This window comes from Hemiscyllium ocellatum, chromosome 25 (genome assembly GCF_020745735.1).
Source record: "Hemiscyllium ocellatum isolate sHemOce1 chromosome 25, sHemOce1.pat.X.cur, whole genome shotgun sequence".
In the NCBI taxonomy this organism is placed as follows: domain Eukaryota; kingdom Metazoa; phylum Chordata; class Chondrichthyes; order Orectolobiformes; family Hemiscylliidae; genus Hemiscyllium; species Hemiscyllium ocellatum.
The window spans coordinates 49,420,260-49,438,697 of record NC_083425.1 but is presented as its reverse complement, the minus strand read 5'-3'; the positions used below and the strand labels follow the sequence as shown (position 1 = coordinate 49,438,697).

Sequence of the window (18,438 nt, the reverse complement as noted above, 5' to 3'; positions counted from 1 at the left end):
ACATGTTGAGAAACCATCTTACACAAGGGGTAAATAATTCAAATATTGATTTCTCAAGTGCAGAAATAGATTTTAAAGCTCTTTCCATTAAATATCAAGGAGCAAGGAAGGAGAAACAAACTGGACAAGGATGGTAGTGAAACAGTTGCAAAGGAGCAAATTTGAGGAAGAGCAATGAAACTCCTTGTCAAGGCAAGTTGAAGACTACTACAGCAGTCAAAGCAGTGGAACAAGTGAAGGGCAATAACCACAAACACCCATAATTAACATCCCACTACATGAACTTGTAAGATGGCTAGCACTTTCACATGGAGCTAAATCTCAAATCACCAAAAGTCCAGAATTAATATTAAGTCTTAAATCCATTTAACCAAATTTTCAACTACTGAAGGAAATCTCCATTTTTCACAATGTTTCTCATTCTGTAAAATAACATCTATTAATATTACAATATCCCATCAGATCATAGATTATTCTAAAGAGTTACAAGTGTTAAAACAAATCAAGTACTAGGTGAACAGTGACCAATTGAAAATAATAACTACAGCACAGTCATACTCGAACTGGTCAATGTCAAATGACAGTACATCTTATCTTGCTGTTCTTTTTATCACACCGTTAATCACTTATAAATGAGATTTGAAAAAATACAGTACTTATTAATTTAGCAATAAAGGTGACAAATCAAAACAAGGAAACAAAAGAGTTTAATAAACAATAGTATTTCAAAAGCAAACAATTTGAACTGGTGATGACATGTTTTCAATGTTAGTCGCCAAGTTAGCATTAACATTTGATGGGGACAAGACTATCACAATTCTGTCGCACAATTCTGATCCCTTTCATTTCTAAAGCGAACAAAGTTCAACAAATCATAAACATTAACTTGCAATTAGTTGAAAAGTTCAAATTCATTACTGCAAACTGGAACTATGACAGAGCAAGGACATCAAAATGAGAAACATAATAGTGATCTGGACAGTCAGTCCATTGCTTACAAAATTGCAATTGCATAGAATACACACTCAATTCTTTCCAACAACTTCTTGAATTATTACTTTTCAAGATGAGATTGAATCAAAGTTTTTTTTAAATACATATTCAGTTTATAGGCATTAAACAAAAATGTTCTTGTCAAGTTAATAAGGTTTATATTTAAAGTCATTAAATTATATTCAATTTTTGTCTCAAGAACTAATATTGCCAACATTTTGATTTTTTTTAAACAAAGAACAAGAAAGTTACAGCATGGTTCAGAAAAGTACCGAAATTACTTTTTCTTTAAAAGCAGCTTCTGAAGTTAGAGAAAACTACCAAAAATGCAATGAAGATTAATTTACACCCAAGCATTATATATTGTTAAAATTATTCGTTTCAGACAGTAACTCCATATTTCAGGGAGAAAGGAGCCGACAAAAATATGCCAAAGCATTAAAATTATCCAAGAATGGTACCCAAAATTTTGAACAGGACATTTAGCTCTGCAAATGTTACTTTAACGTCAACGTTACATAAGTACACTGGCACGAAATTTTCAACAAGAGCTACATGTTTCACTGCATGGTAGGGGTAGGGAGGAGCTTGCAGGACAATTTCAACAGAGAAATTAATTCGTTATTTAATGTCCATCATAACCCAGAATTGTCAAGAAACGGTAGACCCTGGCACATTCTAATTTAAACACACGATCATCTAAAAACAAATCACCATTTTTCCAAATACCTCCGAAATAGGGCACTATTAGGATTAGAGGGAGGAGCTAAAGATCACACCCCAACTGAAGACTTATCAAACAATGCAGCGAAAAAATAAATACGCACACAGTTCAAATCCATACATTAAAATAAATAGGGAAGACGACAAAAAAAGGCAACGTGGTTTGAAAGGAGGAAACCACTCTTCCTTTAAAATCGAAAAACACGATTGAAAAGCAGGAAGCAGCAGCCATAAATATTAGGACAAAATCGAGGTTTGTTTTTGTTGGGGAAGGGTGGGAAAAAAAAAGGGAGAATCGTTCTGGCCGATTACCACGAAACATACTTTTCGACACTTTCAGAGTCGGGGTAAAAGCCAGCCACAGAAAAGATTAATATGTTCAGGGGCGAAACATAAACTTCATTCTGCAACATTGATCCGTTCCACCACGATCAAACACACGGGAAAAAATAACTCTCCGTTCCCCCAGTAACAGATTCCCCGCCACCAATCCTCGCAAAACAAAAGATGACAGAGGATGCATTTTAAAAATTAAAGGGTGCTTGCCCTTTGCGAAAGAACTCCCCGCATGAGCCCCTCACCTGGTTCAAGTCCTCGTCCGTCAGTAAGTGCACCTCCCGGGGTTTGAAGCAATTTTGACATTTGCTCTTATTGAAGATATTAGCCTGGAATTTACGGCACGGATTGTCCTTGGCTCCGGCCAACATCTCGGTTAAAAAAAAATAAAGGTAAAGAAAATAAACTCCCCTCACTTTCCTCTGGCGCGGGATTAAAATGCGGTTGTTTCTTGGTGTGTTTTCTGAAGAAAATAAGGGAAATTTCTCCGCGATAAATCACGGCGGAGCTCGGCTTGCTCCGCCTGACACAGGCCGAATCTTCAAGCCCTCCACCCGGATTAAGTCGGCGGAGGGCGTCGGTACATCGCTGGGTCTGCCCTCACCCACTGCCTCCCGGGGCCTGGATTCAGGTCCACAGTAATTCCCGGGAGGCCGCACACTCCAGCTCGGTCTCTCTCGGCTGATGGCGGCCCCCTCGCCTTTTCAAAGCCCAGACGGGGCCCGGAGCCGCGATGGCGGTTACTCCCGCTCAGGGAAGATGGCGGCTGCAGGCGGTGAACGACAGGGGATAGGACGGAGGGAAGTGTCGGGGAGAGGGGGGGGGGGGAATGCGGACCCCCCCGCGGGTGGGGTAGGGGTGGAATGAGCTCGGTTTCGCTCCCCACCCTGGCAGCGATTCGCGAACTTTCCACCAGCCCCTCGCTCCCTCGCTCTGCCCGGCTCGCGCGCCGCCCGCCCGCTTTTATCAATGATCGTACACAGCGCCGCCAGCAGGAGGAGTGCGGCAGCACCCAGTCCCTGAACAGCGTAGAGAGAGAGAGATAGAGGGCATGGCACAGAGAGAGAGAGAGAGATAGAGGGCATGGCACAGAGAGAGAGAGAGAGATAGAGGGCATGGCACTGATAGAGAGAGAGAGAGATAGAGGGCATGGCACTGATAGAGAGAGAGAGATAGAGAGATAGAGGGCATGGCACAGATAGAGAGAGAGAGATAGAGGGCATGGCACTGATAGAGAGAGAGAGAGATAGAGGGCATGGCACAGATAGAGAGAGATAGATAGAGGGCATGGCACTGATAGAGAGAGAGATAGAGGGCATGGCACTGATAGAGAGAGAGAGATAGAGAGATAGAGGGCATGGCACAGATAGAGAGAGAGAGATAGAGGGCATGGCACTGATAGAGAGAGAGATAGAGGGCATGGCACAGATAGAGACAGAGGGCATGGCACAGAGAGAGATAGAGGGCATGGCACAGATAGAGATAGAGGGCATGGCACAGATAGGGAGAGTTAGAGGGCATGACACAGATAGAGATAGAGGGCATGGCACAGAGAGAGATAGAGGGCATGGCACAGATAGAGAGAGCGCATGGCACAGGTAGAGAGAGGGCATGGCACAGATAAAGAGAGAGAGGGCATGGCACAGATAGAGAGAGAGAGGGCATGGCACAGATAGAGACAGAGGGCATGGGACAGATGGAGAGATAGTGCATGGCACAGATAGAGAGAGAGATAGAGTGCATGGCACAGATAGAGAGAGCGCATGGCACAGATAGAGAGAGACAGAGGGCACAGATAGAGAGAGAGATAGAGGGCATGGCACAGATGGAGAGATAGTGCATGGCACAGATAGAGAGATGGAGTGCATGGCACAGATAGAGAGAGCGCATGGCACAGATAGAGAGAGCACATGGCACAGATAGAGAGAGGGCATGGCACAGATAGAGAGAGAGATAGAGGGCATGGCACAGATAGAGAGAGATAGAGAGCATGGCACAGATAGAGAGAGAGAGATAGAGGGCATGGCACAGATAGAGAGAGAGATAGAGAGCATGGCACAGATAGAGAGAGAGAGATAGAGGGCATGGCACAGATGGAGAGATAGTTAATGGCACAGATAGAGAGAGAGAGATAGAGGGCATGGCACAGATAGAGAGAGAGATAGAGAGCATGGCACAGATAGAGAGAGAGAGATAGAGGGCATGGCACAGATAGAGAGAGAGATAGAGAGCATGGCACAGATAGAGAGAGAGAGATAGAGGGCATGGCACTGATAGAGAGAGAGAGATAGAGAGATAGAGGGCATGGCACAGATAGAGAGAGAGAGATAGAGGGCATGGCACTGATAGAGAGAGAGAGAGATAGAGGACATGGCACTGATAGAGAGAGATAGAGAGATAGAGGGCATGGCACAGATAGAGGGAGAGAGAGATAGAGATAGAGGGCATGGCACTGATAGAGAGAGATAGAGGGCATGGCACTGATAGAGAGAGAGAGATAGAGGGCATGGCACAGATAGAGAGAGATAGAGGGCATGGCACAGATAGAGAGAGAGAGATAGAGGGCATGGCACAGATAGAGATAGAGGGCATGCCACAGATAGAGAGAGGGAGAGAGAGGGCATTGCACAGATAGAGACAGAGGGCATGGCACAGATGGAGAGATAGAGTGCATGGCACAGATAGAGAGAGCGCATGGCACAGATAGAGAGATAGTGCATGGCACAGATAGAGAGAGAGATAGAGTGCATTGCACAGATAGAGAGAGCGCATGGCACAGATAGAGAGAGGGCATGGCACAGATAGAGAGAGAGATAGAGGGCATGACACAGATAGAGAGAGATAGAGGGCATGACACAGATAGAGAGATAGAGGGCATGGCACAGAGAGAGATAGAGGGCATGGCACAGAGAGAGAGAGATAGAGGGCATGGCACAGAGAGAGAGAGATAGAGGGCATGGCACAGATATGAGAGGGAGAGAGAGGGCATGGCACAGATAGAGAGATAGAGGACATGGCACAGAAAGAGACAGAGGGCATGGCACAGATAGAGAGAGAGATAGAGGGCATGGCACAGATAGTGAGAGCGATAGAGAGCATGGCACAGATAGAGACACAGGGCATGGCACAGATAGAGAGAGGGAGAGAGGGCATGGCACAGATAGAGGGCATGGCACAGATAGAGAGAGAGAGAGAAAGGGCATGGCACAGATAGAGAGGGAGAGAGAGGGCATGGCACAGATAGAGACAGAGATAGAGGGAATGGCACAGGTAGAGAGAGGGAGAGAGAGGGCACGGCACAGATAGAGAGAGATAGAGGGCATGACACAGACAGAGAGAGAGAGAAAGTGCATGGCACAGATAGAGAGAGGGAGAGAGAGGGCATGGCACAGATAGAGAGAGAGAGATGGGGGCATGGCACAGATAGAGACAGAGGGCATGGCACAGATAGAGAGAGAGGGCATGGCACAGATAGGGAGAGAGAGGGGGCATGGCACAGATAGAGACAGAGGGCATGGCACAGAGAGAGATAGAGGGCATGGCATAGATAGAGATAGAGGGCATGGCACAGATAGAGACAGAGGGCATGGCACAGATAGAGATAGAGGGCATGGCACAGATAGAGATAGAGGGCATGGCACAGATAGGGAGAGTTAGAGGGCATGACACAGATAGAGATAGAGGGCATGGCACAGAGAGAGATAGAGGGCATGGCACAGATAGAGAGAGCGCATGGCACAGGTAGAGAGAGGGCATGGCACAGATAAAGAGAGAGAGGGCATGGCACAGATAGAGAGAGAGAGGGCATGGCACAGATAGAGACAGAGGGCATGGGACAGATGGAGAGATAGTGCATGGCACAGATAGAGAGAGAGATAGAGTGCATGGCACAGATAGAGAGAGCGCATGGCACAGATAGAGAGAGACAGAGGGCACAGATAGAGAGAGAGATAGAGGGCATGGCACAGATGGAGAGATAGTGCATGGCACAGATAGAGAGATGGAGTGCATGGCACAGATAGAGAGATGGAGTGCATGGCACAGATAGAGAGAGCGCATGGCACAGATAGAGAGAGCACATGGCACAGATAGAGAGAGGGCATGGCACAGATAGAGAGAGAGATAGAGGGCATGGCACAGATAGAGAGAGATAGAGAGCATGGCACAGATAGAGAGAGAGAGATAGAGGGCATGGCACAGATAGAGAGAGAGAGATAGAGGGCATGGCACAGATGGAGAGATAGTTAATGGCACAGATAGAGAGAGATAGAGTGCATGGCACAGATAGAGAGAGTGCATGGCACAGATAGAGAGAGCACATGGCACAGATAGAGAGAGAGATAGAGGGCATGGCACAGATAGAGAGAGATAGAGAGCATGGCACAGATAGAGAGAGACAGAGGGCATGGCACAGATGGAGAGATAGTGCATGGCACAGATAGAGAGATGGAGTGCATGGCACAGATAGAGAGAGCGCATGGCACAGATAGAGACAGAGGGCATGGCACAGATGGAGAGATAGTGCATGGCACAGATAGAGAGAGAGATAGAGGGCATGGCACAGATAGTGAGAGAGATAGAGGGCATGGCACAGATAGAGAGAGATAGAGAGCATGGCACAGATAGAGAGAGAGATAGAGGGCATGGCACAGATAGAGAGAGAGATAGAGAGCATGGCACAGATAGAGAGAGAGAGATAGAGGGCATGGCACAGATGGAGAGATAGTTAATGGCACAGATAGAGAGAGATAGAGTGCATGGCACAGATAGAGAGAGCGCATGGCACAGATAGAGAGAGGGCATGGCACAGATGGAGAGATAGTGCATGGCACAGATAGAGAGAGAGATAGAGTGCATGGCACAGATAGTGAGAGAGATAGAGGGCATGGCTCAGATAGAGAGAGATAGAGAGCATGGCACAGATAGAGAGAGAGATAGAGGGCATGGCACAGATAGAGAGAGAGAGAGATAGAGTGCATGGCACAGATAGAGAGAGCGCATGGCACAGATAGAGAGAGAGGGCATGGCACAGATAGAGAGAGAGACAGAGGGCATGGCACAGATAGAGACAGAGGGCATGGCACAGATAGAGAGAGATAGAGAGCATGGCACAGATAGAGAGAGAGATAGAGGGCATGGCACAGATAGAGAGAGAGATAGAGAGCATGGCACAGATAGAGAGAGAGAGATAGAGGGCATGGCACAGATGGAGAGATAGTTAATGGCACAGATAGAGAGAGATAGAGTGCATGGCACAGATAGAGAGAGCGCATGGCACAGATAGAGAGAGAGGGCATGGCACAGATAGAGACAGAGGGCATGGCACAGATGGAGAGATAGTGCATGGCACAGATAGAGAGAGCGCATGGCACAGATAGAGAGAGAGGGCATGGCACAGATAGAGAGAGATAGAGAGCATGGCACAGATAGAGAGAGAGACAGAGGGCATGGCACAGATAGAGAGAGATAGAGAGCATGGCACAGATAGAGAGAGAGATAGAGGGCATGGCACAGATAGAGAGAGAGATAGAGAGCATGGCACAGATAGAGAGAGAGAGATAGAGGGCATGGCACAGATGGAGAGATAGTTAATGGCACAGATAGAGAGAGATAGAGTGCATGGCACAGATAGAGAGAGCGCATGGCACAGATAGAGAGAGCACATGGCACAGATAGAGAGAGGGCATGGCACAGATAGAGAGAGAGATAGAGGGCATGGCACAGATAGAGAGAGATAGAGAGCATGGCACAGATAGAAAGAGACAGAGGGCATGGCACAGATAGAGAGATGGAGTGCATGGCACAGATAGAGAGATGGAGTGCATGGCACAGATAGAGAGAGTGCATGGCACAGATAGAGACAGAGGGCATGGCACAGATGGAGAGATAGTGCATGGCACAGATAGAGAGAGAGATAGAGGGCATGGCACAGATAGTGAGAGAGATAGAGGGCATGGCACAGATAGAGAGAGATAGAGAGCATGGCACAGATAGAGAGAGAGATAGAGGGCATGGCACAGATAGAGAGAGAGATAGAGAGCATGGCACAGATAGAGAGAGAGAGATAGAGGGCATGGCACAGATGGAGAGATAGTTAATGGCACAGATAGAGAGAGATAGAGTGCATGGCACAGATAGAGAGAGCGCATGGCACAGATAGAGAGAGGGCATGGCACAGATAGAGAGAGGGCATGGCACAGATAGAGAGATATAGAGAGCATGGCACAGATAGAGAGAGAGAGACAGAGGGCATGGCACAGATAGAGACAGAGGGCATGGCACAGATGGAGAGATAGTGCATGGCACAGATAGAGAGAGAGATAGAGTGCATGGCACAGATAGTGAGAGAGATAGAGAGCATGGCACAGATAGAGAGAGATAGAGGGCATGGCACAGATAGAGAGAGAGAGATAGAGTGCATGGCACAGATAGAGAGAGCGCATGGCACAGATAGAGAGAGAGGGCATGGCACAGATAGAGAGATATAGAGAGCATGGCACAGATAGAGAGAGAGACAGAGGGCATGGCACAGATAGAGACAGAGGGCATGGCACAGATGGAGAGATAGTGCATGGCACAGATAGAGAGAGATAGAGAGCATGGCACAGATAGAGAGAGAGATAGAGAGCATGGCACAGATAGAGAGAGAGATAGAGGGCATGGCACAGATAGAGAGAGAGATAGAGAGCATGGCACAGATAGAGAGAGAGATAGAGGGCATGGCACAGATGGAGAGATAGTTAATGGCACAGATAGAGAGAGATAGAGTGCATGGCACAGATAGAGAGAGCGCATGGCACAGATAGAGAGAGAGGGCATGGCACAGATAGAGAGAGAGACAGAGGGCATGGCACAGATAGAGACAGAGGGCATGGCACAGATGGAGAGATAGTGCATGGCACAGATAGAGAGAGAGATAGAGGGCATGGCACAGATAGTGAGAGCGATACAGGGCATGGCACAGATAGAGAGAGATAGAGGGCATGGCACAGATAGAGAGAGAGAGATAGAGAGCATGGCACAGATAGAGAGAGAGATAGAGGGCATGGCACAGATGGAGAGATAGTTAATGGCACAGATAGAGAGAGATAGAGTGCATGGCACAGATAGAGAGAGCGCATGGCACAGATAGAGAGAGAGGGCATGGCACAGATAGAGAGAGAGACAGAGGGCATGGCACAGATAGAGACAGAGGGCATGGCACAGATGGAGAGATAGTGCATGGCACAGATAGAGAGAGCGCATGGCACAGATAGAGAGAGAGGGCATGGCACAGATAGAGAGAGATAGAGAGCATGGCACAGATAGAGAGAGAGACAGAAGGCATGGCACAGATAGAGAGAGATAGAGAGCATGGCACAGATAGAGAGAGATAGAGAGCATGGCACAGATAGAGAGAGAGATAGAGGGCATGGCACAGATAGAGAGAGATAGAGGGCATGGCACAGATAGAGAGAGAGAGATAGAGAGCATGGCACAGATAGAGAGAGAGAGATAGAGGGCATGGCACAGATGGAGAGATAGTTAATGGCACAGATAGAGAGAGATAGAGTGCATGGCACAGATAGAGAGAGCGCATGGCACAGATAGAGAGAGCACATGGCACAGATAGAGAGAGGGCATGGCACAGATAGAGAGAGAGATAGAGGGCATGGCACAGATAGAGAGAGATAGAGAGCATGGCACAGATAGAAAGAGACAGAGGGCATGGCACAGATGGAGAGATAGTGCATGGCACAGATAGAGAGATGGAGTGCATGGCACAGATAGAGAGAGCGCATGGCACAGATAGAGACAGAGGGCATGGCACAGATGGTGAGAGAGATAGAGGGCATGGCACAGATAGAGAGAGATAGAGAGCATGGCACAGATAGAGAGAGAGATAGAGAGCATGGCACAGATAGAGAGAGAGAGATAGAGGGCATGGCACAGATGGAGAGATAGTTAATGGCACAGATAGAGAGAGATAGAGTGCATGGCACAGATAGAGAGAGCGCATGGCACAGATAGAGAGAGGGCATGGCACAGATGGAGAGATAGTGCATGGCACAGATAGAGAGAGAGATAGAGTGCATGGCACAGATAGTGAGAGAGATAGAGGGCATGGCACAGATAGAGAGAGATAGAGAGCATGGCACAGATAGAGAGAGAGATAGAGGGCATGGCACAGATAGAGAGAGAGATAGAGGGCATGGCACAGATAGAGAGAGCGCATGGCACAGATAGAGAGAGAGGGCATGGCACAGATAGAGAGATATAGAGAGCATGGCACAGATAGAGAGAGAGAGACAGAGGGCATGGCACAGATAGAGACAGAGGGCATGGCACAGATGGAGAGATAGTGCATGGCACAGATAGAGAGAGATAGAGGGCATGGCACAGATAGAGAGAGAGATAGAGAGCATGGCACAGATAGAGAGAGAGATAGAGGGCATGGCACAGATGGAGAGATAGTTAATGGCACAGATAGAGAGAGATAGAGTGCATGGCACAGATAGAGAGAGCGCATGGCACAGATAGAGAGAGAGGGCATGGCACAGATAGAGAGAGAGACAGAGGGCATGGCACAGATAGAGACAGAGGGCATGGCACAGATGGAGAGATAGTGTATGGCACAGATAGAGAGAGCGTATGGCACAGATAGAGAGAGAGGGCATGGCACAGATAGAGAGAGATAGAGAGCATGGCACAGATAGAGAGAGAGACAGAGGGCATGGCACAGATAGAGACAGAGGGCATGGCACAGATGGAGAGATAGTGCATGGCACAGATAGAGAGAGAGATAGAGGGCATGGCACAGATAGTGAGAGCGATAGAGGGCATGGCACAGATAGAGAGAGATAGAGGGCATGGCACAGATAGAGATAGAGGTCATGGCACAGATAGAGAGAGAGAGATAGAGGGCATTGCACAGATAGGTAGAGAGAGATAGAGGGCATGGCACAGATAGAGAGATAGAGGGCATGGCACAGATAGTGAGAGCGATAAAGGGCATGGCACAGATAGAGACACAGGGCATGGCACAGATAGAGAGAGAGAGGGCATGGTTCAGATAGAGAGATAGAGGGCATGGCACCGATAGAGCGAGGGAGAGAGAGGGCATGGGCACAGGTAGAGAGAGAGAGATAGAGGGCATGGCACAGATAGAGAGATAGAGGGCATGGCACAGATAGAGACACAGGGCATGGCACAGATAGAGAGAGAGAGGGCATGGTTCAGATAGAGAGATGGAGGGCATGGCACCGATAGAGCGAGGGAGAGAGAGGGCATGGCACAGATAGAGAGAGAGATAGAGGGCATGGCAGAGATAGAGAGATAGAGGGCATTGCACAGATAGGTAGAGAGAGATAGAGGGCATTGCACAGATAGGTAGAGAGAGATAGAGGGCATGGCACAGATAGAGAGAGATAGAGAGCATGGCACAGATAGAGAGAGAGATAGAGGGCATGGCACAGATAGAGACAGAGGGCATGGCATAGATGGAGAGATAGTGCATGGCACAGATAGAGAGAGCGCATGGCACAGATAGAGAGAGAGGGCATGGCACAGATAGAGAGAGAGAGAGAGAGGGCATGACACAGATAGAGAGAGAGAAAGTGCATGGCACAGATAGAGAGAGGGAGAGAGAGGGCATGGCACAGATAGAGAGAGAGAGAGAGGGCATGGCACAGATAGACACAGAGGGCATGGCACAGATAGAGATAGAGGGCATGGCACAGATAGGGAGAGAGATAGAGGGCATGGCACAGATAGAGAGAGATAGAGGGCATGACACAGATAGAGAGAGAGATAGAGGGCATGGCACAGATAGAGAGAGAGATAGAGGGCATGGCACAGATAGAGAGAGATAGAGGGCATGACACAGATAGAGAGAGAGATAGAGGGCATGGCACAGATAGAGATAGAGGGCATGGCACAGATAGAGAGAGATAGAGGGCATGACACAGATAGAGAGAGAGATAGAGGGCATGGCACAGATAGAGATAGAGGGCATGGCACAGATAGAGAGAGATAGAGGGCATGACACAGATAGAGAGAAAGATAGAGGGCATGGCACAGATAGAGAGAGAGATAGAGGGCATGGCACAGATAGAGAGAGATAGAGGGCATGGCACAGATAGAGAGAGGGCATGGCACAGATAGAGAGAGGGAGAGAGAGGGCATTGCACAGATAGAGACAGAGGGCATGGCACAGATAGAGAGAGGGAGAGAGAGGGCATTGCACAGATAGAGATAGAGGGCATGACACAGATAGAGAGAGAGATAGAGGGCATGGCACAGATAGAGAGCGATAGAGGGCATGGCACAGATAGAGAGAGCGCATGGCACAGATAGAGAGAGGGCATGGCACAGATAGAGAGAGAGATAGAGGGCTTGGCACAGATAGAGAGAGATAGAGAGCATGGCACAGATAGAGAGAGCGCATGGCACAGATAGAAAGAGGGCATGGCACAGATAGAGAGAGAGAGATAGAGGGCATGGCACAGATAGAGACAGAGGGCATGGCACAGATGGAGAGATAGTGCATGGCACAGATAGAGAGAGAGATAGAGTGCATGGCACAGATAGAGAGAGATAGAGGGCATGGCACAGATAGAGAGAGATAGAGAGCATGGCACAGATAGAGAGAGAGATAGAGGGCATGGCACAGATAGAGAGAGCGATAGAAGGCATGGCACAGATAGAGACACAGGGCATGGCACAGATAGAGAGAGAGAGGGCATGGTTCAGATAGAGAGATAGAGGGCATGGCACCGATAGAGCGAGGGAGATAGAGAGGGCATGGCACAGATAGAGAGAGAGATAGAGGGCATGGCACAGATAGAGAGAGAGATAGAGGGCATGGCACAGATAGAGTGAGATAGAGGGCATGGCACAGATCGAGAGAGATAGAGAAAGGGCATGGCACAGATAGAGAGAGAGAGAGAGAGCATGGCACAGATAGAGATAGAGGGCATGGCACAGATGGAGAGAGAGATAGAGAGGGTATGGCACAGATAGAGAGGGAGAGAGAGGGCATGGCACAGATAGAGAGATAGAGGGCATGGCACAGAGAGAGAGGGCATGGCACAGATAGAGAGAGATAGAGGGCATGGCACAGATCGAGAGAGATAGAGAAAGGGCATGGCACAGATAGAGAGAGAGATAGAGAGCATGGCACAGATAGAGATAGAGGGCATGGCACAGATGGAGAGATAGGGCATGGCACAGATAGAGATAGAGGGTATGGCACAGATAGAGAGAGAGATAGAGAGGGTATGGCACAGATAGAGAGGGAGAGAGAGGGCATGGCACAGATAGAGAGATAGAGGGCATGGCACAGAGAGAGAGGGCATGGCACAGATAGAGAGAGAGTTGACGGCACAGATAGAGAGAGAGAGAGAGGGCATGGATAGAGAGAGGGAGGGCATGGCACTGATACAGAGAGAGTACATAGCAGAGATAGAGAGAGAGCATGGCACAGATAGAGAGAGAGGGCATTGCACAAATAGAGAGGGAGAGGGCATGTCACAGAGAGAGAGGGAGAGGGCATGTCACACAGAGAGAGGGAGGGCATGGCACAGATAGAGAGAGGGCATAGCATAGATAGAGAGAGGGCATGGCACAGAGAGAGAGGGCACAGCACAGATACAGAGAGACAGAGAGAGAGGACATGGCACAGTTACAGAGAGAGGGCACAGCAGAGATGCAGAGAGAGAGGACATGGCACAGATAGAGAGAGACAGAGAGAGAGGGCATGGCACAGATCCAGAGAGAAGGTGCTTGGCACAGATACAGAGAGAGAGGGCATAGCACACATACAGAGAGAGCGAAGGCATGGCACAATTACAGAGAGAGGGCGTAGCGCACATACAGAGAGAGGGAGTGTGCCCAGCACAGTTGTAGAGAGAGCATGGCACTGGTATAGAGAGAGAGGGCATTGCATAGATGGAGAGACAGAGCATGGCACAGATACAGAAAAAAAGAGAGCGTGGCATAGATACAGATAAAGAGAGACTACAGCACAGTTGTAGAGAGAGTATGGCTCTCATATAGAGAGAAAGGGCATGGCACAGATACAGATAGAGAGACAGAGCATGTCACAGAGACAGAAAAAGAGAGAGCATGGCACAGATACAGGCAGAGAGAGACTACAGTACAAATATGGAGACAGAGCACAATGCAAATACAGAGAGACTGCACTGCTCAGTTACAGATAAACAGCACAGACAAATAGCACAATGCAGATACAGAACACAATGCGGATGGAGGGCACAGCACAGATAGAGACCACAGTGCAGAAACAGATAGAGAGCACATTTTGGATACAGAACACAGTGCAGATACAGATAGAGAGCACAGTGTAGATACAGAGAGAAAGAGAACAGGCCAGGTACAGGTACAGTACAGATAGAGAGCACAGTCAGAAAGAGAGAGTCTCGTCATGGAGAGAGCACAGCACAGATACAGATAGGAGCACAGCGCAAATAGAGAATACAGGAACAGATGAGCATACAGAGCATGGTGCAGTGGCAGGGCACAGGATAGAGTCTAGTACAGAGGCAGGGCAGAGCACAGAGCCAGAGTACAAGACAGATAGAGAATTCAGATACAGAGTACAGATAGAGTATGTGACAGAGACAGTCCACAGCACAGAGTCATAGTACAGATAGAGAGTATAGCACAGATGTAGAGAGAGAGAGCACAGTGCAGATACAGAGAGCCAGAGTACAGGACAGAGAGACAGTACAGAACAGAGACGGAGTACAGACAGAGAATACAGATACAGAGTACAGATAGAGGGTATAGGACAGAGACAGTGCATGGCACAGTGCCAGAGTACAGATAAAGAGACAGTACAGTGCAGTTACAGAGAGGCAGAGTACAGGACAGAGAGATAGTACAGGACAGAGACAGAGTACAGGACAGAGACAGAGCACAAATACAGAAGCAGCATTGATAGAGAGCACAGGATAGCAGAGAGCATTGGACAGATACAAACACAACAATGGACAGCACAGTACAGATAGGGAGCACAGGACAGATAGAAAACACAGCATACAGACAGAGCACAGCTACAGATAGCGAGTACAGGACTGAGACAGAACACAGAACATACAGTACAGATAGAGCACGATACAGATAGAGAGAGGCAGCACAGCACAGATACAGATAAAGACAGAGAGAGAAAGCATGGTACAACTACAGATAGAGAGAGAGCACAGCACAGTTACTGAGAGAGAAAAAACAGTGCAGATACAGATAGAGAGAGAGTGCATTACACCAACACAAATAGTGAGAGAGAGCATGGCACCGTTACAGATAGAGAAAGGACATGCGCAGATACAAATAAAGAGAGAGAGAGAGCACAATACCAATACAGATTGAGACAGAGCATTGCACAGATACAGAGAGAGGGCACAGAGCACATATAGAGAGAGAGTACAATGCAGATACAGATAGAGAGCACAGTGCAGATACAGATAAAGAGCATTGTGCAGATACAGATAGAGGGCAAGACACAGATACAGAAATAGCACAGTTAGATACAGAGAGAGGGCACAACGCAGATACAAATAGAGACCACATGCCAGATACGGAGAGAGCACAGTGCAGATGCAGATAGAGAGTACAGACAGAGAGCATGGTGGAGATAGAGAGCACTCGGCACAAATACTGATACAGAGCACAGATAGATAGAATGCACAACACTGATAGAGAGCACAGCGCAGATACAAATGGAGAACACATGACAAATACAGAGAGTGGGCACAACCCAGATACAGAGAGAGCACAAAGAGAGAGCATATTGCAGATACAGATAGAGGGCAAGGCACAGATACAGAAATAGCACAATGTAGATACAGAGGGAGGGCACAGCGCAGATACAGTTAGAGAGCACAGTGCAGATGCAGATAGAGAGCACAGTTCGAGTACAGAGAGATAGAGAACACAACACTGAAAGAGAGCACAGCGCAGATACAGATAGAGACCATAGTGCAGATAGAGAGCACAGCACAGATAGAGAGCACAGTGCAGATACAGAACACAGTATAGATACACATAGAGGCCAAAGTGCAGATACAAATGGAGGGCAAAGCACAGATAGAGAGCACAACACAGATACAGACACAAAGAGCACAGGACAGGTACAGATAGAGAGCATAGTCAGAAAGAGAGAGAGAACAGTCAGGTAGACAACACAATACAGATACAGATAGTGAGCACAGCACAGATAGAGAACGCAGGACAGGAACAGATGAGCATACATGGTCAAGATTGAGCCTGGTGCAGTGGCAGAGCACAGGACAGACACAGAGTACAGCACAGAAATAGATCAAAGAGACAGAGTACAGGACAGATACAGAGCACAAACACAGAATGCAACACTAATAGAGAGCACAGGGCAGATAGATCATCGGACAAATATAGAACACAACATAAGACAGCACAGTACAGTTAGGGAGTACAGGACAGAGATAGAGCACAGCACATACACGGCACAGATAGACAGCACAGGCAGGCACAGACCACTGGACAGATACAGAACAGACAGACAGAGAGCATGGCACAGATACAAAACACAGCACAGATAGAGAGCCAAGTCTGATACAGAGCAAAGCTCATGACAGATAGTGAGCACAACACAGGACAGCACAGATAGAGAGCTCAAATACAGCACAGATGCAGAGGACAGCATAAATGGAGAGCACAAGACATGTTTAGAGCATTGGATAGATACAGAACAGAGCACAGGACAGATAGTGAGCATGTCACAGGATAGCACAGCACAGATACAGAGCAAAGAATAGATAAAGGGAGCACTACGCAGAGACAGAGCAAAGGACAATTGTGGAGAGCACAGAGCAAAGGACAGATACACAGCACAGCATAGATACACAACATAGCACACAGAGCACTGGACAGATATATAGCACAGGTCAGAGACACAGAAAAGGACAGATTTACAGTGTAGACCGTAGAGCAGAGACACAAGACAGGATAGACATACAATGCCAGCCCACAGGCACATTACAGAATATGTATGGAATGCTAACCTACAGCACTGGACACACATACAATGGCAGACCATTGGGTCACTGCTGGACATATACACAGTTTGATCATGTATACGTTGTCATCCTATAGACACATCATGTACATTTCAGTGCCAAACCACAGATATCACACCAGTCGTATGTACCATGCTAGTACACAGGCATTGCGCTAGCCTGTTGTTGAGAACACATATATATATTTGTCGTTCATGAAAATCTGGGTTGCAATAGCTTTACCATCTGACATTTTACAATGAAAAAAATCAAAAGGTCAGAAGAACTGTGGATTATCTGTTGTTTACAAAAAGTCAAGAGACTTTAGAATAAAGGATTTTAAAAGCGAAACAAGAGATTTTTTATTAATGAACTACATGTTAGATAAATAGACTGAGTTTTGGAAGGGCACTTGTGCTGAAGGTCACATCGCAATAGCCTTTGGAAGTTTGGTTTGTGTTTTGACACAGGCTTGAGAGTTTTGCAGCTGTAGATATGCTTGAAAGGAAGCAATGTTATTTCTTTCCCCCTCACTCTCAATGAGTAACAATATAATCCTTAAATAAAACCAACCAAATAAATATCTGTGAAGTATGTCCTGTGAATAAAGAAAATCTCCAGAATTCATGATCTTGGATCTCCTCATAAAGCATGAAAGCAAATTGTTAGCTCAGTCATAAAATGTTTGTCAAATTGACCTGTTACCCAAATTGAGGTTCTTTGATCATTTTCCAGCCGACAGCAATGTGGTATTGTCAGCAAGGAACTGAAGGGACTGTGGGAAAGTCACATCAATCTATACTTTAGTTTGGATTTTTGGTCAACAAGGATTTTCTGATGTTTTCCACTCATAATTGTTCTCAGATCTGTACGTATTGGGATTAAAGGGAATTTAGTTAAATTCTGCTCAATAGCTTACTTGATAACTACCTTGCTACATGTTTAAAGAAAAGCTTGTTTCTAATAATTTTTGAGTTTATTGAAGCCATCTGGTGCAAACCTCTTCTGACTGGATGACAGTGATAAAGCAAAACAAATTGACCATTTTGGTATTTGATAAGGTGTTTACACTTTTAATGTAACTCACAGAGTAGTGGGACTCCTCCCAACAGTATCCAAACACTATGTATAATTTAATTCTATAAGTGCAACATTAATTAAGCATACAGTGTCAGATTTATATGCCACATTGGCCATACACAAAATACCCAGGTATGTACAGCACTGGCTAGACATACACATGTACAATACTGGATATATATACTGGATTAGTGAAGATGTGATGGACCAAATGGCCTCCTTCAGTACCATAACAATTCTGGGAATCTATGATATATATACCATTGCAGAGAGT

At 47.0% G+C, this 18,438-nt stretch overlaps 1 protein-coding gene across 3 annotated transcripts in view; it reads right to left on the bottom strand.

Annotated features, from left to right (window-relative positions):
• mprip (myosin phosphatase Rho interacting protein) overlaps positions 1-2,997 on the bottom strand; it is a 444,516-nt gene extending 441,519 nt beyond the window's left edge. For all 3 annotated transcript variants that reach the window (XM_060844305.1, XM_060844307.1, XM_060844306.1), the window contains exon 1: positions 2,298-2,997. In XM_060844305.1, coding sequence (XP_060700288.1) covers positions 2,298-2,423 — 126 coding nt within the window. In that variant the 5' untranslated portion in view covers positions 2,424-2,997. The remainder of the gene's footprint in view (positions 1-2,297) is intronic.
• Between the last annotated feature and the right edge of the window lie 15,441 nt (positions 2,998-18,438).